The 23,110-nt window shown below is 40.4% G+C and overlaps 1 protein-coding gene across 1 annotated transcript in view; it reads left to right on the top strand.

Moving 5' to 3' along the window:
* The window catches only part of TSHR (thyroid stimulating hormone receptor), a 171,947-nt gene extending 167,179 nt beyond the window's left edge, over nt 1–4,768 (top strand). Inside the window, exon 10 of the mRNA XM_033187246.1 lies at nt 1,382–4,768. Coding sequence (XP_033043137.1) covers nt 1,382–2,795 — 1,414 coding nt within the window. The 3' untranslated portion in view covers nt 2,796–4,768. The remainder of the gene's footprint in view (nt 1–1,381) is intronic.
* The last annotated feature ends 18,342 nt before the right edge of the window (nt 4,769–23,110 follow it).

Raw genomic sequence — 23,110 nt, 5'->3', positions numbered from 1 at the left:
AATCAGAAAATAAGCAGGCTGGCCAGGGGCAGTGGCTCATTTATGTATTCCCAGTACTTTGGGAGGCTGAGGTGGGTGGATCACTTGAGGTCAGGAGTTCGAGCTCAGCCTGGCCAACATGGTGAAATCCTGTATCTACTAAAAATACATAAATGTTTTATTTTTAAAATATTCAGTTTGCAACTAAATAATGATGAGTAGAGGCAGCCATGTGTTTTTCAGGCAATGAGAACATAGGGTTTTGGAGTTTTGAATAGGAATAATAATAATAATAACAATAATCACCATATGGCACTCACAAAGCTACAGGTGCTATTGTAAGAGCCTTAAAAAGATAAATTCATTGAATCCTTTAATAACCCTATATGAAAGAGTAACTCCCATTGTCCCATGTTACAAATGAGTTAACCAAACTTCATGGGCCTACCCAAGCTAGTCAATAATAGAGCCAGGTTCCCACCACGGCGACTGGCTTCAGCATCCACATCTTTTTTTTTTTTCTTTAGACAGAGTCTTGCTCGCTCTGTTGCTACTCAGGCTGGAATGCAGTGGTGCAATCTTGACTCACTGCAACCTCCACCTCCCAGGTTTAAGCGATTCTCCTGCCTCAGCCTCCCAAGTAGCTGGGATTACAGGCATGTGCCACCACGCCCAGCTAATTTTTGTATTTTCAGTAGAGACAGGGTTTCACCATGTTGGCCAGGCTGGTTTCGAGTTCCTGACCTCAAGTGATCCGCCTGCCTCAGCCTCCCAAAGTGCTGGGATTGAGTCACCATGCCTGGCTAAGTATAGGCATGAGCCAGCACACCTGGCCACTTTGTTGGGTTTTTTTGTTTGTTTTTTGTTTTTCAATCACTGTTCTTGAAGTGGTTGCAGAAGAGAAATAAGACCAATGCCACTGGATCACAGTAGGGGAGGGGAGGTCACAGAAATGATGTCGCAGAAACAGGCCTGCCCGGATCCTGTAGAACCTTACAGAATTATGTACATCGTAGTAAGTAGTTTGCATATTTTTGTAAATGTGGGAACCATTCATGGGTTTTAAGCAAGCACTCTTTTTTTTTTTTTTTGAGACAGGGTCTCACTCTGTCACCCAGGCTAGAGTATAGTGGCCTGATCTCGCCTCACTGCAGCTTTGACCTCCCCAGGCTCCGGTGATTTTCCCACCACAGCCTCCCGAGTAGCTGGGACCACAGGCATATACCACCGTGTCCGGCTAATGTTTGCATTTTTTATGGAGATGGGGTTTCGCCATGTTGCCCAGGCTGGTCTTAAACTCCTAGGCTCAAGCAATCCGCCTGCCTTGGCCTCCCAAAGTGCTGGGATTACAGTCATGAGCCACCGCGCCCAGCCTGGCACTGACTTTTTTGTTGCCTTGCAGAATCCTTGAGTCCTTGATGTGTAATGAGAGCAGTATGCAGAGCTTGCGCCAGAGAAAATCTGTGAATGCCCTGAATAGCCCCCTCCAGCGGGAATATGAAGAGAATCTGGATGACAGCATTGCTGGGTACAAGGAAAAGTCCAAGTTCCAGGATGCTCATAACAATGCTCATTATTACGTCTTCTTTGAAGAACAAGAGGATGAGATCATTGGTTTTGGCCAGGAGCTCAAAAACCCCCAGGAAGAGACCCTACAAGCTTTTGACAGCCATTATGACTACACTGTGTGTGGGGACAATGAAGACATGGTGTGTACCCCCAAGTCCGATGAGTTCAACCCGTGTGAAGACATAATGGGCTACAAGTTCCTGAGAATTGTGGTGTGGTTCGTTAGTCTGCTGGCTCTCCTGGGCAACGTCTTTGTCCTCCTTATTCTTCTCACCAGCCACTACAAACTGAACGTCCCCCGCTTTCTCATGTGCAACCTGGCCTTTGCAGATTTCTGCATGGGGATGTACCTGCTCCTCATTGCCTCTGTAGACCTCTACACTCACTCTGAGTACTACAACCATGCCATCGACTGGCAGACAGGCCCTGGGTGCAACACGGCTGGTTTCTTCACTGTCTTTGCAAGCGAGTTGTCGGTGTACACACTGACGGTCATCACCCTGGAGCGCTGGTATGCCATCACCTTCGCCATGCGCCTGGACCGGAAGATCCGCCTCAGGCATGCATGTGCCATCATGATTGGGGGCTGGGTTTGCTGCTTCCTTCTCGCCCTGCTCCCTTTGGTGGGAATAAGTAGCTATGCCAAAGTCAGCATCTGCCTGCCCATGGACACCGAGACCCCTCTTGCTCTGGCATATATTGTTTTTGTTCTGACGCTCAACATAGTTGCGTTTGTCATCGTCTGCTGCTGTTATGTGAAGATCTACATCACAGTCCGGAATCCGCAGTACAACCCAGGGGACAAAGATACCAAAATTGCCAAGAGAATGGCTGTGTTGATATTCACCGACTTCATGTGCATGGCCCCAATCTCGTTCTATGCTCTGTCAGCAATTCTGAACAAGCCTCTCATCACTGTTAGCAATTCCAAAATCTTGCTGGTCCTCTTCTATCCACTTAACTCCTGTGCCAATCCATTCCTCTATGCTATTTTCACCAAGGCCTTCCAGAGGGATGTGTTCATCCTACTCAGCAAGTTTGGCATCTGTAAACGCCAGGCTCAGGCATACCGGGGGCAGAGGTTTCCTCCAAAGAACAGCACTGATATTCAGGTTGAAAAGGTTACCCACAACATGAGGCAGAGTCTCCACAACATGCAAGATGTCTATGAACTGCTTGAAAACTCCCATCTAACCCCAAAGGAGCAGGGCCGAATCTCAGAAGAGTATATGCAAACGGTTTTGTAAGTTAACACTACACTACTCACAATGGTAGGGGAGCTTACTCAATAATAGTTTCTTGAATATACATTCCAATCTCATGACACCCCCAACACATAGCTGCCCTCACTCTTGTGCAGGCGATGTTTCAATATTTCACAGGGCAAGAGTTTATCTCTGGAGAGTGATTAGTATTAACCTAATCATTGCCTCCAAGAAGGAAGTTAGGCTACCAGCATATTTGAATCCCGGGTGAAATCAAAATAATCCATACTATCTAGAAGACTTTCTTGATGCCAAGTCCAGTGATGACATCGTGTAGGATGTTCAGCAAATATTAACTGAGCCATGTCAATATAGAGCTTCTCAGATTTGTATAGCGTTTCATACTAAAGATTCAGCAGATGGAAAATGCTATTAATTTGGTTGGTGACCACAAGATAAAATCAGTCCCACATTGGCTCAGTTCAACTAGATGTTCCCTGATACAAAGAGAACTTGATTACCTTAAAACTGAAAAGCCAAACACAGCTAGCTGTCATACAAGGAACAGCTATTATGATACATGAAGGAGGGAAAGAATTTGCTTTAAGTTTTGTTTTGCTTTGTTTTGTTTTTTAACTCAACCTATGAATCATCTCTTGACAAGAATCCACCTGATGTGAGCAAGCTATTATGTGTTGCCTGGAAAACCTGGCAAGATGTCAGCTTATGTGGCCTAGCAAACTAAGAATTGCTCTTCTTGGCCAGCCTCACAGCATAAAAGATGTGAACCCTAAAAAGTCTTTCTAAGTGGCAATAAGTGGGAATTATGGGCAGAGCACACTCAATCCCCTATTGATTAATAAAACAGGCTGGACATTAATTAACTATGGGACTTTGGGCAAATCACTGGACCTCAGAAATCTGTAGAAATGAAGGAGTCCAACAGCCTCTTCCAATTTTAAAACTCTAGTACATCCCTTTCCCTCAAAAATGTATTTCTAAGATAAAGAGAAAGAACGGCACTAAGTAAGTAGAATCTGTTTTTCCTATTTTGTAGGGCTGCTGTCTCCTAGTCCTTGAAGCCTAGACATGTGACCCAGGAAATTTTTCCTTTGTTTCACTTTTGATTATGATGTCTGAACCAAAAATTCAATTGAGTAACCATATTTGCCTGGATCTGCATCATTCATTTAATTACTAGATCTACCCAGCTATCATCATCAGGCCAAAAACAGATTCGTGTTTATATAGAAGAATAAACTATGATTGCAAATTTTGGTTATTTAGAGTTGCTACTTCACTATGAAGAGTCACTTCAAAATACTTCGCTTGTCTTTAGGGATGGGTTTTGCCATTTCCAGCCCACAGTATGATACTAAAGCTGTCAAGAGAGGTTTCTTCTTTTCTGAAACTGCCAGCTCTTTCCAGCCCTGTTTATCACTGGACACAAAACCTCTTTTCCCCAGTAATTCTTCCTTACTTAAAATAGTCAGGATCTTTATCTACAGATGTACTCTCCAGGTTACCTGTGATGATAGCCCTCTAATGTACTGTTAGAAAAGTCTCCAAGCAGAGATGACATTACTTCTGAATGCTCATAAACCACGCCATGAAATAAAAGCTCTTTGTTGTTTTTAGATTGTGGAGTGTGGCTAATGGGGCCCCACAGATGGTCCCTGCTGGACTCACCTGGAGTCTCTCCACAGCCATACCCATTCATCACTATCATTGAGACTTGCACATCTTAATAAAACTATTATAAACATCTAAAATCATAACTTACCTAGAAATTCACTTGTAACTAATGAAATTAAACAAATGTGTTGCCTTTTGTCATGTGTTTCTCTCCTGTGACATTTCGAAATATCACATCTTGATAGATAATGTGTTTCATCTCGAACAGCTGAACTAATGCTTTGGAAAGAGTCCTAGAAAAGTGACTTCAACAGAATTGTTACTAAAATTTGCACTCATAACATGAAATAAATTTTCTTCCTACGGAACAATTGTGCCAAGTCCTAGAGTGTTGTTCTTTTTTTGTTAACCTGTGAGTTTCTTTGGGGGTTACTATTGTATGTGTTAAAACTGAAGACAAGAAAAATAATTGGCACATTTGCTAATGAATCCATATTAATAAATAAAGTGTTGACAGCCAATTAATAACTTAAGTATAACATTCTGTCTTGATCATAAGTGGTTTTTATGTGAAAAAACTTACTCCTGGTGAACTGAATTATGATTAATTGACAGGGATCACTAAGAGAAAAAACAATAAAACCAAATATATCAAGTAAATGATTGGTATTGACACTAGCAATTTAAATAGTGTGCTAATGAAGACAATAAACCTCTAAGTCCTGTTCATAGTTCATGTTATCTAGCACCTTTCAGTTATCTGAAGATAAACCCAAATCATTGAGGATAAATGGCCACAGACTAGTCACAGTGGAGGTCACACAATTCATTCTCTAAAGCTCATGCATGTTTCTCAAAAGAGTGTCTCTTAAAACACCCCCAAAGTTTATTGACTCCTGCTTTAAAGATAATCTACTGCATCAAAGAAGCAGCCAGTGAGGAGAGAGTATTACAGGGCAGCACCATGAGAGTGGCAATAAAGTAAAAGGACAAAAAGAAGAAAACTGTAACCACAATACTTTTTTTAAAAACAATAAAAGTTTGAGAACAAATGCTCTTACTTTAGGAGAAAACTGTTTCATAACATAATTGAGTGATTCTCATTCATTCCGAGTACCTAAGGGGCACCATAGAAACTTGTTGGCATCAATGCATTCTGTTTTAAAAGCTATAAAAGTTCCAGTTCCAAGTGGTAGACTGACTTTCTTTCAAATCCCACTGACATGACAGGGAAGGAATTTAAAATAAGATCAAGCCAAAACTGCATGGTGAACGTGAGAGATAGAACCACCAGCAAAGCAAACATGTTGACAGCTTTCTGAAAGATGGAAGGTCTATGGCCTTGAGTGGATGGTAACTAACTGTAGAGGAGGTTACAGCCTAGAATATACTGACAGGATAAGGCTGCAACTGCAGAAGGATGTACTTCCCTGCAGAGTCCCAGTGAGCTTTCCAAGCCTGAAGGTTACAGGACTGAGGGTTAATTAGGGCAATTAATTGAAAGTCTGTGTCACTTGGACCCTCCCATCTACCTTCACTTCATTCAGTTTGAATAACTGACATATGCAGTGTTTGCTGCAATTAATATCTCAAAGAAAGTGAACGATTCCTGTAAACAGGGAACTCCTCCCACTGGCCCACTTCCTGCCCTCACACATAAGTGGAGCCTGATCATTGAGGCATTACCATCAGCAACCCCCGCCACCCCCACATGAAGTCAGGGAGAAACATCATGGGGGAAATGATCTATACAATCTGCTGACATTAGCCATTCTCATTCTTCACTCAAAAATGTAAACAAGACACAAGAATTTCCAGATATTTGAGAGAAATAAACTGCACATCAGTAGCACACAGACACACACACACACACACACACACACACACACACACGGCCAGAATGAACAAAAGAATATTTCTCCAGAGAAAATAGATCATTCATAAACAGAATATTGTTGTTTAATTTCACTAAATAACTTCAGAGAAATTGGAGAGACTATCAGACCCCAAAACAATACAAATTACTATTAAAACAATAGTAGTAATCAAAAATTAGAAAGAGTTTTGGAAAATTTTAAATGAGATTGCCAAAGTAAGAGATTTACCAGGAGTGGAAGTTAAAGTGAGGAAATTTCTTGGGATGTTGAACAAGTAAACAAAGTTGTGAAATACCAGACAAAAGTTAAAAGATGCAGAGGATCCATCTCCAAGCCAAACATCTGTCCAAGAGGAGTCCTGAAGAAAACATAGAAGGCATAATCATCAAGGAAACAGAAGGAGAAAGTTTTCCGAAGCTGGTAAAGATTGATAGTGTCCACTTAGTGCAAAAGGTGATGAATGAAAAGCACATGGGTACAACAGTATTTATAAAATGTCAGAACACCGAAAGCAGACCTTAAATGCTTGAGGGAGAATCAAGAAAGAAAAGTAGACATTAGAAAAGATATTAATAACAGTATAAACTAGAAGACAATAGAGCAACATCTTCAATGCCTCTAGAATTAAAAAAAAACAAAAAAAAAAACTGGAGTTGAAGATCTGAATACAACTTTTCATCCCCCCAGAAACTTAGCCACTAATAGCCTACTGATCACTGGAGGCCTTGCCAGTAACGTAAACAGTTGATTAACACATATTTTGTATATGTATAACATACTATGTTCTTACAATAAAGTTAGTTAGAGAAAATAAAATGTTATTAAGGAAATCATAAGGAGAGAAAATATATTTTCTCTTCATTAAGTGGAAGTGGATCACCATAAAGGTCTTCATCCTTGCCTTCACACTGAGTAGGCTGAGGAGGAGGAGGAAGAGGAGGGGTTGGTCTTACTGTCTCAGGGGTAGCAGAGATAGAAAAAATCTGCCTGTAAGTAGACTATATTGTTCAAAGGCCAGTTGTAATTTCCTAATCTTCACTATATGCAGCCAAAAGATATGTCTAAATATTTATCATTCAGAAAACAAGTACGTAAGTATATAGTACAATTACAGTGACTAAAATTAGAAAATGGCTTGAAGTGGTTTTCTCTGGAATTTGGACTAGGGATTGAGTAATATCAGGACTGAGTTATGTCTCCTTTAAATTTATATGCTGAAGCCCTAACTCCCAATGTGACTGTATTTGGAGATCGGGCCTTTAGGGGAGCAATTAAGGTTAAATGGTGTCACAAGGGTTGGGCTTTAAACCAGTAGAAATATCATCCTTAAGAGGATGGATACCCCAATTACCCTGATGTGATTATTACACATTGCATGCCTGTATCAAAATATCACATGTACCCCATAAATATATATACCTGTTATGTACCCATAATAATTGAAAATAAAATTTAAAAAAAAAGAAAGAAGAGTTGTCCCTCCTCCCCACTCCCATGCACACAGCAAGAAGGCAGAGGTCAACAAGTCAAGAAGAGAAGTATCCCCAGAAATCAACCCTCACACAGGACATTGACCTTGAACTTCTAACTTCCAGAACTGTAAGAAAATAAACTTCTGTTGTTGAAGTCAGCCAGGCTGTGGTATTTTGTTATGGCAGCCCAAGCAGACAAATACAAACTTTTCAACTGGTACTATTCTGTACTGCTGATTTTTAAATATGTACATACCTTTTAAAAATACTGGACTGGAAATTATCATAATAATATTATGTTTTAAATAACAATAAAAGATGTGGCATTTAAAGAAATTTGCAGAATGGCTAATTGAGTTATCGTGTACTTAGCGCTATACTAGGGGAGGCAAATATCACAGTGATGTGACTTGAATAATAATCTAGCTATTATGAAATTTAGATTTTTTAAGATGTGATCAATCTAAGCCAGCGAGTTGGTTGTTTTTTTTTTTTTCAATAAGTTATTGGAGTGCAGGTGGTATCTGGTTACACGAGTAAGTTCTTTAGTGGTGATTCGTGAGATTTTAGTGCACCCACCACCCAAGCAGTATACACTGCGCCATATTTGTAGTCTTTTATCCCTCACCCTCCTTCCACTCTTCCCCCTAGTCCCCAAAGTCCATTGTATCACTCTTATGCCTCTGCGTCCGCACGGCTCAGCTCCCACTTATCAGTGAGAACATACGATGCTTGGTTTTCCATTCCTGAGACACACCACTTAGAATAATAGTCTCCAATTTCATCCAGGTCACTGCAAATGCTGTTAATTCATTGGCTGTGTGGTATTCCACTGTATATATGTACCACAGTTTCTTTATCCACTCGTTGATTGACGGCCTTTTGGTTTGCTCCCACGATTTTGCAATTTTGAGTTGTGCTTAAGATCAGTGAGTTTTAAAGTGCTTATCTTGTAGCAACATCTGGTAAGCTGAACATTAAGAAATTAAAACCCCTATATAATTTACTCCATTGGGCAGCATAGTCATATTCTGTCAGAATACTTGTTTCCCATAAATGCATAGCTATAAGTTGCATAAGGAAAATTAAGCAAATAATTGTTGTTTTTCACATGAATTTAGTAAATAAAAAGCTTTCAACAGAATAGAGAAAAATTTCTTTGTATAAGCAACTTCAAATCTGTCACCCTCAATCATTTAGTATAATTTTGAAATTTCTCCTGGGAATTTAGAAATATTTTGGAGTATTCTGTTTCATTTGTTGAAGTATTTTCAATGGAGAGGGCTTAAGAAGGTAATAGCCATCATTATTTAACAGCACACAATTAAAAGTCTATATATATATATATATATATATATATATCAGTCCTATGCCTGTTGGTCTTAAAAAACAATAACATGGTTCTTTGTAACCAATTTTGGGGGAATTCAAGTCATGAGGCACTATAGAAACAGCTCCATGGTATGGAAACCCTGTAATGATGTATTAATAATTCACCATAATGGGATTTTATTCTCTATTTTATTTATTTTTTGAGACAGAGTCTCACCGTGTGGCCCAGGCTGGAGTGCAGTGGTGCCATCTCTGCTTACTGCAGCTTTGACGTTCCTAGATCAAGCGAGACCTCTCACCTCAGCCTCCCAAGTATCTGGGAATACAGGTGTACACCACCACTCCTGGCTAATTTTTGTAGAGACAGTGCTTCACCATGTTGCCCTGGATTCAAGTGATCTGCCTGCCTCAGCCTATCAAAACGCTGGATTACAGGCCTAAGCCACCCTGTCCAACCTGTAATGGGATTTTTTAAATTTTATATTACTTTAATTAATATAATTTAATTTAATTATATTATTTGATGTATGTATGCATGTGGAGTGGTTAAATCAAGCTAATTAACATATTCATCACTTCACTTACTTGACATTTTTTATGCTGATACATTTGAAATTTACTCTCTTACCTATTTTGAAATATACAATGCTTTATCATTGACCATAGTTACCCTGCTGTGCAAGAGAGAGCAAAGCATATTTCTCCTGCCTAGCTGAAACTCTGTACCCTTTGACCAGTAACTCCCCATTCCCACTCCCTCCGCTCTTTCCCCCTAGCCTCTGGTAACCATCATTCTAATCTCTACCTGTATCAGATCAACTTTTTTTAGATTCCACATGTAAGTGAGATCATGTGCTATTTGTCTTTCTGTTCCTGGCTTATTTCACTTAGCATAATGTCTTCTAGATTTACCCATGTTGTCTCAAATGACAGGATTTTGCTCTTTTTTAAGCCTGAACAGTATTTCACTGAGTAAAGATTAAAGATAGCAAGTGTTGGCGAGGATACAGAGAAAAAGGAACCCTAGTACACTGTTGGTAGGAATGTAAATCAGTACAGTCATTATGGAAAATAGTATGGAGGTTCCTCAAAAAACTAAAAACAAAACTACCTTATGATCCAGTAATCCCACTTCTGGAATATATTGGAAGGACTTGAAATCAGTATGTCAAAGGGGTATCTGCACTCCTATGTTCATTGCAGCATTATTTACAATAATGAGGTTTAAACACAGAATTCTAGTCTTTAGGAAATTTGCTGTCAAGGCTGGGCACAGTGGCTCACGCCTGTAATCCCAGCACTTTGGGAGGCTGAGGCGGGCAGATCACTTGAGGTCAGGAGTTACAGACCAGCCTGGCCAACATGGTGAAACCCCCGTCTCTACTAAAAATACAAAAAATTAGCCAAGCGTAGTAGCACATGCCTATAATCCCATCTACTCAGGAGGCTGAGGCACAAGAATAGCTTGAACCTGGGAGGTGGAGGTTCCAGTGAGTCGAGATCGTGCCACTGCGCTCTAGCCTGGGCAACAGAGTGAGACTCCATCTGAAAAAAAAAAAAATAATAATAATAAATAAAAAGAAATTTGCTGTCAAGAGCAGCACTATCTATCTGCCTATTGGAAGAGAAATATTTTGACAAAATTCTCTTCATAACTTATTCCTTCCTGTGACTCAATTTTCTCTTTCACCATAGACACTGCAATTTAAAGATTGACCCCAACGGCAGCTGCAAAAAGTCCAAGCCTCAATTCTCCAGGAGAATTTTCAAGTTGCTCAGCAAGAGCTATATTAAAGAAATGAGGTAAAAGTTTGAGAAAAACAAGACTAACACCACCTCTGTTTCTTTTTAGCAAATCCCAGGTTTAAATTTTATTACATTCCATTTCAGTTCCCCTGACATCATGTGAAAAAGACCTCTGGAATGAGAGAGGACAAATGGAGACACTTACAAACTAGATATTGACACAAGATTTGTAGATCTGTGGGAATATGGAACTCCTGTGATTTGTTATTAATAACAAAGAGAACCATTTCACATTATTTGCTCTCAAATATTTTTCTGATTTCTCAAAGTGTTCTTCAAGCGCTCTGACAGGAAAGAAACTGGGGGAAGTAGTAATAGCTTCAGCAAATGTTGAAGAAATGAGATTCCCTGAGCAATCAATGCCATGGTCCAGATGAAAGAGGAGATGCCTGACATCACACCTGTTTTCATCATCTGCAGGCCAACTCTGGTGAAAAGGAAAGAGTGAGCACACACCTTTGGCACTCAGAGGTCTTCCCAGACATCCAAGTTGCTACTTGATTTCATTTTAATTAGTACAGTTGAGCCACTCATGGGAGCAATACTTGGAGAAAATTGAAGTATTTTCTCCTGCTTCTTTAACTATTTGCCCATCCAGCCTCTTTGGTATCCATAAATTCTCTTCAAACCCACTCACCCTGCAGCCACGCCCTGTATTACATCTGGAAGACACTCAACCTACACCAACGCCTCCATCTTATTCTAATCCCAATATACTTTGTCCAACCTATTCCATTCTGTCCCTGTCCAACTCCTAAAAAGTACAGTTTCTGTGCCCCCATTGCCACCATCAAAAGGGAGAAAAGGGCCAGTGGTGGTGGATGCTGCATCTAGGATATATTGAGAAACTTTTCAAGAATCATCATCATAGATAGGATATGAAACAGAGAATAGGTGCAGAGTATAGTGGTGGAAAAGTTTGAGTGATTCAGGATTAGAGATGGTAATCACACAGAACCAGAAAGAAACCTGTGGCTGGTGCTGCTTTTCATCTATCCCAGTCAACTGAAAAGGAAACTTAGGGGCTAAGAATTTCATACTTACATAGCTAACTCTTAGAGCAATTGCTTAGCATTATCCACGAGTTCTAGAGAAAGGTTCTATAACTTTTTTGTAAGTTAACAGCACAACAAAATCAGTGGTTGAAAGAAATGTCCAGAAACATCTAATTCACTTATTTTCTTAAGATTTTATTGAACAAAACTTCTCAAATATACCTGAGGCAATCTTCACCTTTGTCTTACACAAAGTACTTTTATATACATCTCTTAAGATGCACTAAATTAAATAGCAATTAATTGAAAAATGAAGCTCAATTCATTCATTTATTCAAAATCTGAGCACACAGAGACACCAGCAGACTGGAAAATCAGTAGATTGTCTAATGTTGGTCTTAATCCCACAGGGATGTTTGGAAACCTCTTTGAAAAGTCTGCTGAGAACCTAATTACTGTTTCTATGATTCTGTCTTTTCTTCTCTTTTTTTTTTTTTTTTGAGACGGAGTCTTGCTCTGTCGCCCAGGCTGGAGTACAGTGGCGCCATCTTGGTTCACTGCAAGCTCCGCCTCTCGGGTTCACACCATTCTCCTGCCTCAGCCTCCCGAGTAGCTGGGACTACAGGCACCCGCCACCACGCCTGGCTAATTTTTTGTATTTTTAGTAGAGACGGGGTTTCACCGTGTTAGCCAGGATGGTCTCTATCTCCTGACTTCGTGATTCACCGGCCTCGGCCTCCCAAAGTGTGGGATTACAGGGGTGAGCCACCCAGCCCAGCTGATTCTGTCTTTTCAATTACAAAGTCCTCTGAGAGTTGTCAACAAAAGGTTAAATTGAAACTTGTAAGTTGAATGACTTAACCACTGATTTGACTGGGTGTGGTGGCTCATACCTGTAATCCCAGCACTTTAGGAGGCTGTGGACAGGCAGATTGCTTGAGTCCAGGAGTTCGAGACCAGCCCAGGCGACATTGCAAAACCCCATTTCTACAAAAAAAAAATAATAAAATAGAAATAAAAAGCCAGGTGTGGCACTCACATGTAGCCCCAACTACAAGGTAGAGATTGCAGTGAGCCAAGATGGCGCCACTGCACTCCAGTCTGGGCAACAAAGCAAGATCCTGTCTCTTAAAAAAAAAAATGATTTGTTTCCTAGTAACCTATATTTCCTCTGATTGTGCTTGCTCTAAATAAACTAAGAAGGAAAAAGAGGATGAAATGGAGAAACTGGTATTAGTGATACATACAGAAATATTTTTTAAGGGAAGAATCATCGTCGACTTTGTTGCTAATAAAATTATGGATAAATAAGACTAATGATGATAGCTCTATGGTCATTAAAATGATACTGAATGCCTCTGTTGGGGGAAGTTTAATGAAAAGGAAAATCAAGTTATCAGGTCAGCTTCTTTAACAGAAATGGGTCATACAATCCATCACCAAAAAGGCCTTGTAAATTCTAAGGTCGCAAGCAAAACTGTAAATTAAACATTAAAACTTTTTACAGCTAGTTAGTCTAACTGGATTGGAGTATTTTTATGTTTTGTATATATAATACACCTACTGTGATTATTGTAGACATTGATGCCCATTTCCTAGTAAATGGAGTATAGATTTCCCTCTTTGAGGTATTATAAAATAATAAAGTTACTGTACTTGGATTCTCCTTTTTATATGGTGCCCCCAATCAGCATACAAACATTTTTCTCACGTTCAGAAAAAAAAAATCTTGGCTTGATTTCACTCTTCCCCCATTATTTCTTTGGCACCTTTGCAACAAAACTAGAAAAAAAAATGGAGTTCTCTTTATTCACTTTTGCAAAGTACTTCCCTTCCGTTCTCTGTTAAATCCATTCTAATTAGTTTTTCAATCCCATAGCTCATGGAAAGTGATGTTGTTAAGGGCATTTGTGAATCCATATGGCTAAATCTAATGGTCAGTTTTCAGGCCTTATCTTACTTATCAGCAATACTTGATCCAATTTTTCACTCCCTCCTCATTGACATCCTTTCTTCCCTTGGCTTTGAGGACACAACGGTGGCCTTTGCTGTTTTCTTCTCTTTGCATCAACCTCCTAAAATACTCTGGGATTGAATCCTTGGTTCTCTTTTGCCTTTTCTATCAACATTTATTCCCTAGGTGATCTCATGCAATCATAAGACTTTGAATGCTGTCTATACACAATGCTTCCCAAAAGTCTTATCTCCAGACCAGACCTTTCTCCAGACTCTGTGCTTGTATATCCATCTGCCTCCTCACCAGCTTCACTTTATTATCTAATAGGAATCTCATAGTCAACAAGTTCAAAACCAAACTCCTAGTCTTCTACTCCAAAATTCACTTTGTCTACTGCCTTCTCCATATTGGTCAATGGCAATACATCCTTCAAAGTGCTCAGACCAAAAATCTTGAAGTCTGCCTTGTTTCTTCTCTTTCTCTCACACTCCACGTCCAAACCATCAACAAATCTTTTTGGCTTAACCTTCAATATATATTTAGAATATGGCCCCTTCTTACACAAGCACTGCCATTATCCTGGTCTGGATTACCACCATCTCTTTTCTTTGGATTACTAAATAGTCTCCATTGTTCTCCTGTCCCCCACTACAATCTATTCACGGGGTTGACAAACTACTTCCCAGTGGCCAGATTGGGTTCACTGCTTGCTTTTGTACATCCTAAAAGCTAAGAATGATTTTATATTTTTAAAACAGTTGGAAAAAAATCAAAATAAAAAATCTTTTGAGGGACATGACAATTATATAAAATTTCAGTGCTCATAAGTAAAGTTTTAATGGAACACAACCACACTCATTCATTTACATATTATGCATGGCTACTTTTGTGCTACAATAATTGAATAGTTGTGACAGAAACTGTATAGCCCACAAAGCCTAATCGCTCTAGCCCTTTACAGAACAGTTTGCCAACCTCCGGTGTATTCTCAACAGGTCAGTTACAGTGGTTCTCTTAAAACTTAAGTCAGATAAGGTCATTCCTCTGCTCTCCAGCTCTCTCATATCAAAAGTCAAAGTCGGCCGGGCATGGTGGCTCATGCCTATTATCCCAGCACTTTGGGAGGTCAAGGCAGGCAGATCACTTGAGGCCAGGAGATCGACACCAGCCTGGCCAACATGGCAAAAGCCCATCTACTAAAAATACAAAAATTAACTGGGCACGGTGGTGGGCACCTGTAGTCCCAGCTACTCAGGAGGCTGAGGCAAGGGAATCTCTTGAACACAGGAGGCGAGGGTTGTAGTGAGCCGAGATTATGCGACTGCACTCCAGCCTGAGTGACAAAGCAAGACTCTGTCTCAAAAACAAAAAGCCAAAGTCTTTAAACAAGACCCATATGATCTGGTCCCAGTTGCCTCTCTCTCTTCTTTTTTTTTTTTTTTTTTATCTCCTACACATCTTCTCCCTGCTGACTTCTTCTTGATGCTCTGCCTTCCTGCCCTTCTTTGGTCATACCTATGAACTCCCCAACCAGACCTGTGACATTGGCTCATCACTGTCTGGAATGCTTTTCATCTGGATAGCTGTATGGATAAATCCCTCACCCCCATCAAGTCTTTGTTCAAATGGCACCTTTTAGTGAGGTCTGTCCTGACCACCCTAACTTAAATTTGTTACTTGTTCCATGCTGTATTCCTGGTCCTCTCACCCTGCTCTATTTTCCTCTTTTTTTCTACTGTACTTATCACTTCCTAATATACTGTTTATTTATCATGTTATAATAAACATAATGGGACATAAGCTCCACAATGGCAGACATTTTTGTCAGTTTTATTCACTGGTACATCCCAAGAGCCTAAAACGATCCCTGGCACATAACAGGTGCTCAATAAATACGTGCCTGGATTTGAACTGAATTTCTGATTATGATTATTTTTCATGTCTATGATATGTTTAATTGATGCGGAGCCCTTAAAAATGTATCCTCCCCGAAACCAAACATCATATGTTCTCACTTATAAGTGGGAGCTAAGCTATGAGGATGAAAGGCATAATAATGATATAAAGAACTTTGGGGACTCAGGGGAAGGGTTGGGAGGTGGGTGAGGGATTAAAGAGTACACCGGGTACTGGGTACAGTGTACACTGCTTGAGTAACGGGTACACAAAGATCTCAGAAATCACCACTAAACAACTTTTCCATGCAACCAAACACTACCTGTTCCCCAAAAACTATTGAAATTTTAAAAAATGTATCCTCTCAAATATAATAGCTTATCCCCGGTAGAGCATGAACATTTGACAATTTTCTGCTTTATGATATAGTCATCCTCTGTAGTTAAAAATTAGACATGGCCTTATATATATTCTTACAGATCATAAAAAAGAGTCCACCATCCATCATTTTCTCTGTAAGAAGCCTATTCATTGAGTCATCAATATTACAGTAAGGAAGCACTTGTGGTTACAAGCTAAAAACTCCTGCAATTCAGTAAAACTCAGTCTCAACTTCCCATTTAAAAGCCCAGAGAACTAGCCATCTACATGCAAGAAAGTGTTTGAATTGAGCATTTGTTTGACTTGTTGTTCATTTATTGAGTACCTTCTGCAAGCAGAGCATATACATCAGAATTTTTTTTAACTGTGTCCCAGACTTTAAAAAAACTTTGAATCTAGACAGGAAGATAAATGTGTCACCGCAGTATAAAAATCATTGCAGTTTCTGAATGTTACTATAGAGCAATGTTACTCCATAGAAATTAATCCTAAGCAAAAAGAACAAAGCTGGAGGCATCACACTACCTGACTTCAAATTACACTGCAAGGCTATTAAAACCAAAACAGCATGGTACTGGTACATACACAAACACATAGATCAATGGAACAAAATAGAGAATCCAGAAATAAAGCCACATACCAACAACGAACTTATCTTCAATAATGCTAACAAGAAGTTATACTGGGCAGAGGACACTGTTTTCAATAATTGGTGAAGGAAAAATTGGGTAACCACATGCGGAAGAATGAAACTTGACCCCTATCTATCACGCTACAAAAAATATTAACTCAAGAAGGATTAAAGACTTAAACATAAAACCTGAAACCATAAAAATCCTAGAAGAACACCTAAGAAAAACTCTTCTAGAAATTGGCCTACACAAAGAATTCATGACTAAGACGTCAAAAGCAAATGTAACAAAAACAGAAAAATGAAACTTAATTAAACTAAAAAGCTTCAGCACAACAAAAGAAATAATCAACAGAGTAAACGGTCTACAGAAAGGGAGAAAATATTTGCAAAGTATGCATCCAACAAAGGACTGATACCCATAACCTACAAGGAAAAACTTAATAAGAATAAAAGCACTTGTATTACAAACCCAAAACCCCTGCCATTCACTAAAACTCAGTGTCAACTTTCCATTTAAAAGCTCAGAGGTCATTCACATGCAAGAAAAACTGTTGAATTAAGATTTTTTTTTTTTTTTTTTTGAGACAAGGACTCATTCTGTCACCCACTGCAACCTCTACCTGCCAAGTTCAAGCAATCCTCCCACCTCAACCTCCTAAGTAGCTGGGACTACAGGAGAGCAAGCACCACCATGCCTGGCTAATTTTTTGCACTTTTTTGTAGAACGGGGTTTCGCCATGTTGCCCAGGCTGGTCTCAGAATTCCTGACTCCAGCCATCCATCCACAGCAGCCTCTCAAAGTGCTGGAATTACCGGCATGAGCCACCACAGCCTGCCTGAATTGAGCTTTTGTTTGGCTCAATTCAACAAGAAAAAAACAAATAACTCCATTTAAAAGTAGGCAAAGGATGGCTAGGCATGGTGGCTCATGCCTATAATCCCAGCACTTTGGGAGGCCAAGGCAGGTGGATCACCTGAGGTCAGGAGTTCAAGACTAGCCTGGCCAATATGGCAAAATCCCGTCTCCACTAAAAATACAAAATTAGCCAGGCATGGTGGTGCACACCTGTAATCCCAACTTCTCTGGAGGCTGAGGCAGGAGAATCTCTTAGAACCGGGGAGGCGGAGGTTGCAGTGAACCGAATTCATGCCACTGCACTCCAACCTGGGCAACAAAGGAAGACTCTGTCTCAAAAACAAAAAAAAAAAAATTGGACAAAGGACATAAACAATGAACAGACATTTCTTCAGACATACAAGCAGCCAATGAACATGAAAAATGCTCAACATCACTAATCATCCGAGAAATGCAAATTAAAGCCACAATGAGATACCATCTCATGCCAGTCATAATGGCTATTAATTTAAAAATCATAAAACAGCTGATGTTGCCAAGGATGTGGAGAAAAACAAATGCTTATACACTGTTGGTGAGAATACAGAAAAAGTATGGAGACGTCTCAAAGAACTAAAAGTAGAACTACCATTTGACCCACCAATCCCACCTAGTACCTACTCAAAGGAATAGAAATCATTCTATCAAAAAGATGCCTGCACTCTTTGTTTATCACAGCACTATTCACAATAACGAAGGCATGGAATCACCCTAACTGTCCATCAACAAATGATTGGGGAAAGAAAATATGGTATAAATACATCATGGTATAATACTATGCGACCCTAAAAAAGAATAAAAGTAGGTCTTTTGCAGCAACATGGATGGAGCTAGAGGCCACCACCCTAAGTGAAATAACTCAGAAACAGAAAGTCAAACATTACATGTTCTCACTTATAAGTGGGAGCTAAACAAGGGATACACATGGCCATATAGAGGGAAATAATAGATACTGGGGAGAGTCGGAGGGGGCAAAGGTCACAAATTACCTATTGGGTACAATGTTCAGTATTCAGGTGATGGGTAGACTAGAAGTGCAAACCTCACCATTATACAATATAGCCATGTAACAAAACTGCACATTAATCCTGAATCTATAAGAATAAAAAAAATTTAAGGCTAAAAGAGTGAAAGTTGTTTTAATAATATACTTTAACTCACCACTATAAAATAATATTTTGATGTGAAATCAATATGAAAATTATTAGTGAGATATTTTACATTCCCTTTTCTGCTTGCTCAGTCTTGAAAATTCAGTGTATACTTAAAACACATGGCAATTTGGAAACTAAATTTTCTTTAGAAATACTTGAGCCATATTCAAAGTCTGTAAAATGTACACTTGAAAAAAAAGGACTTACAAACCCAAATTGATCTAAACAGACTTAAAAGTTTTTCATAACTGAATTGAGTGTTTTGTTTTGTTTTGTTTTTTGAGACAGAGTCTCACTGTGTTGCCCAGGCTGGAGTGCAGTGGCGCGATCTCGGCTCACTGCAAGCTCCGCCTCCTGGGTTCACGCCATTCTCCTGCCTCAGCTCCCGAGTAGCTGAGCCTACAGGCACCCCCCACACACCACATCCAGCTAACTTTTTGTATTTTTAGTAGAGACAGGGTTTCACCGTGTAAGCCAGTAAAGTCTCGATCTCCTGACCTCATGATCTGCCCACCTCGGCCTCCCAAAGTGCTAGGATTACAGGCCTGAGAGTGGTTTTTTTTTTAACTTGAAATTCAATTCATAAAAATGAAGTAAAAGTGAAAATTCAGTTTCTCTGTCTCACTACCCACATTTCAGATGTGCCATAGCCACACATGGCTCACAGACACCATAGTGAATAGCACAAGTTTAGAGCAGGGACTGTCAAATATTTTCTGTAAAGGACTAAAGAGTAAATATTTTGGCCGGGCACGGTGGCTCACACCTGTAATCCCAGCACTCTGGGAGGCCTAGGTGGGTGAACTGCTGGAGCTCAGGAGCTCGCCACCAGCCTGGGCAACACGGTAAAACCCCGTCTCTACTAAAAAATACAAAAAACATTAATTAGCTGGGCATGGCGGCATGTGCCTGTAGTCCCAGCTACTTGGGAGGCTGAGGCAGGAGAATTGCTTGAACCTGGGAGGCAGAGGTTGCAGTGAGCCTGTGCCACTGCACTCCAGCCTGGGTGACAGAGAGAGACTCCATCTCAAAAAAAAAAAAAAAAAAAAGTAAATATTTTAGGCTTTGCAAGCCATAGATGTCCCTGCCCTAGAGGATTCTGCTTGAGGGATCAAAGAAATCTTTAAGAAGGTCACCTCTAAGCTGGGATTTTAAAGATGAGTGGGATTTAAAATGTATAAACATAGAAGGGTGCAGGAAAGAGCATTCCATTGAGGCCTGAGCATGAACAAAATGACAGAAGTGTGAGGGCTGTGGTACTGCTTGGAAAAGGAATCAGCATACAGGATGAGAGGGCTGGAAGGAGGGAAGGCAATGTAGTAGTTACTCTCCCTGTAATTGACCCAATTACATGTATTCTCCAACTTTTCTGCCCTGCAGGGACTGACCACTATAGACTGCATCGTGCATGCCCTTTTGTCCTCTGTGTTCCAATGGGTTTGGCCACAGGGGCTCTGGCTTGAGATCAAACTACAAGGGCAGAGACAGGTAGGTGAGCATTTATCCCTGGTTCCCTCCCTGCTTCTTGGCTGCTCTGGCAGTGTTAGCTCCATAGTTATAGGTCCTGTCTTCTGTGACTCCAGGTTCCCTCTGGGGTTCAGTATCATTCCCTGTTTTTTCTGTTCTTTCAGTCTTAGGAGTGGTAACCGCTTTGCTGTGACTAATTCCTAAGTGTTTCACCATCCTGGATTGGTTCCTGTCACCCCACCCACCTCTTTGTAAATAGTCTGTAAGTTTTCCTCAGTTAAACCCTTTGAGGAGACCATTTGTTTTCGGCCAGCCTCTTCACTGACTAAGATAGATTGAAGCCGCATCATCATCAGAGGGTCTCACATGACAGGCTATAAAGTTTGACCTGTATTCAGTAGACAATAGAGAGCATCAAGGCTCTTAGCATAGAGTTGTGTGGGTTGTGCACTGCACAACTATATATGGAAACCCTGGCTCTTAAGAGAGAGAGAGATGATTAAAGAAAATAAAAAAGGAAGAGGACTTGGGAGGCAGTTCAAGGAGAGAATCAGCATAACCATGTCATCAGTAGCTGAGAGTATGTCATAGGCACACAGTGCCAGCACTGGGAGGAGTTAAGAGTGGCCTGGTCCATTTTAGAGACTATCACAGCTGCTGATAGCTCTGAGTTAAGCAGCTCATATTCTGTGCAATGTTTCAGAGCTGTTCTTTGCAGCAACCAGTGCCGGTTCATTGCAGGGTCCTCCATGACTTCCAGCTTAGAAGCCAGTTGTAGCTCAGAGTTCTTCAGCAAACATTTTCCCACTTCATCATCGTGTAATATTAGTGTGTGCTGGTTCCGGAAACCAGATAACCAAGTATAAGGAAGACCACACATTTCCTTCAAGATATCAAACCCAAGTCCTTTGTAAAGTAATATCTTATAGCAGTACTCTCCAAATTTGTTCACATCATGGCATTCTGAGAATAGAATCATATTGCACACACTCTAGGTAAATGAACAAGGGTACTCCCAGCCACAGGTGACAAGTACAGAGGCTCTGGCTTCCCCAGACCTTGGCCAGCTTCCTCAAGGCACATTTGCAACAAACTTGAGACTTAGAGCTCAAGGTGTAAAGTTCTGCCTTAGAGCTCCAACTCCATCTGCACAAGAGTCTCATCCTGGTGGGACTCTCCCATGAACTATCAGTGACCTCAGGCAAGCCCTGGTACCCCTTTAACATTTGATCCAATTACAGGCATATAACTCATGCCTGTAATCCTAATGCTTTGGAAGGCTGAGATTGGAGGACCACTTGAGGCCAGAAGTTCAAGGACCAGCCTGAACCAAACAGTAACTCTGTCTCTACAAAAAATAATAATAATAATAATTAATTTAAGAATTAGCTAAGTGTGGTGGCATGCCCCTGTAGTCCCAGCTATTCAGGAGGCGAAGGCAGGAGGATCGCTTGAGCCCAAGGGTTTGAGGCTGCAGTGAGCCATGATTGTGCCGCTACACTCCAGCCTGGACCACAGAGGGAGACCCCCGTATCTTTAAAAAAAAAATTTAAAAACCATTTGACCCAATTACAGGCATATAACTCCTCTCTGATTCTCTGAAGTCACAGCTAGGGTCACAGCTAGCCCATATCGAATCTTTGCACAAATTAGAAAAAGGTGCCCTTGCCCTGGATGGACATTGCCCAGCACCAGGGTACAACAGCCACCAGCCATGATTAACAATATTCAAAAACTCATGGGATTAAAGAATAAAGAGGAAGTGACACCACTCAATACTTGGTCTTACAAAATGCCCTTAGTCACACTTGGGCCATTGGGGCCCACATCAAGGTTGCCTCCTTATTTTGCTGGGAACCTTTCTAGCTCTCCTGTGAGTCACTCTGTCCTCATGACTCTTTAGCTGGGAAAGTGACTGTCCTGTCCTGTTGTGATATGTTTCCAACCTCCAATGTTATATGGGACTTAACATCTGTCTTGGTGATACCCAATATCTCATGGAAGTTTGACCAGTTTTGTGATTTTCTCTCTTGGAGTTTCTACGTGTACTTCTGTATCTGGGCCACCATCAGCCAGTAGCTAGGTTAAATCCCATTAATCCAACAACATAACCCACTAACCATACTGTATAGTATCAGTGCCCTTATCAATGTCAATCCCTTGCCTTCAAAGACTGGCAACAGAGAAGATTAGAAGGAGAAGATTAGAAGTTGAAGTTTTAAAGTTTAGGCACCCTTCTCTTTATGGAGTGTCTAGTTTCTTGGCCAACCTGAATCTGGGCCTGATTTTGTTAGTAAATCAACAGAGAATTTTAGTTTTTATTTGTGTAAAGTAAGCATAAGAGGTTCTCCTATGAGTCAAATACACGTCTTCACACTAGGATTGAAGTTATTAACATGAATATTGGCCAGTTACATGTTTTATCTACATACATCTATGTTCTTCCCTGAGAACAAGTCCAGTTGTCGGGCAGCTGATCTCTGCAGTAATGGCCCAAAATGGACAGAGCAGACTCATCCTCAAAGTCAAAACATGGCAAGGGACAAATCTTTCTTTTGAATATGAGGAAGGTTAACATGACCTAAAACCAAAGCTCTTCTGTTCTTTGCCAGATAGAAATGACTTTCCTGTGAAGAATTAAAAAAAAAAAAAAAAAAAATCTTCATGAAATACACCTGCGTCATTAGGTGCTTATTACAGACACTTAGTAAATCTGTTAGGTCAGTGAGTGAGGCCAAGAATCTGCCAAACTGAAGGGTCATTATCAACCAATGGAACAAAACAAATGGAGAAGAAGGAGGAAGAAAGTTAAGTAGTTTTGATCTGAGACATGGGGCACAGCCTCCTTCTTAGAGC

The sequence above is a fragment of the Trachypithecus francoisi genome, unplaced genomic scaffold (genome assembly GCF_009764315.1).
Source record: "Trachypithecus francoisi isolate TF-2019V2 unplaced genomic scaffold, Tfra_2.0 Lachesis_group3, whole genome shotgun sequence".
In the NCBI taxonomy this organism is placed as follows: Eukaryota; Metazoa; Chordata; class Mammalia; order Primates; family Cercopithecidae; genus Trachypithecus; species Trachypithecus francoisi.
Note: the sequence above shows the minus strand (reverse complement) of the source record. Positions and strands in the feature narration are given on the sequence as shown.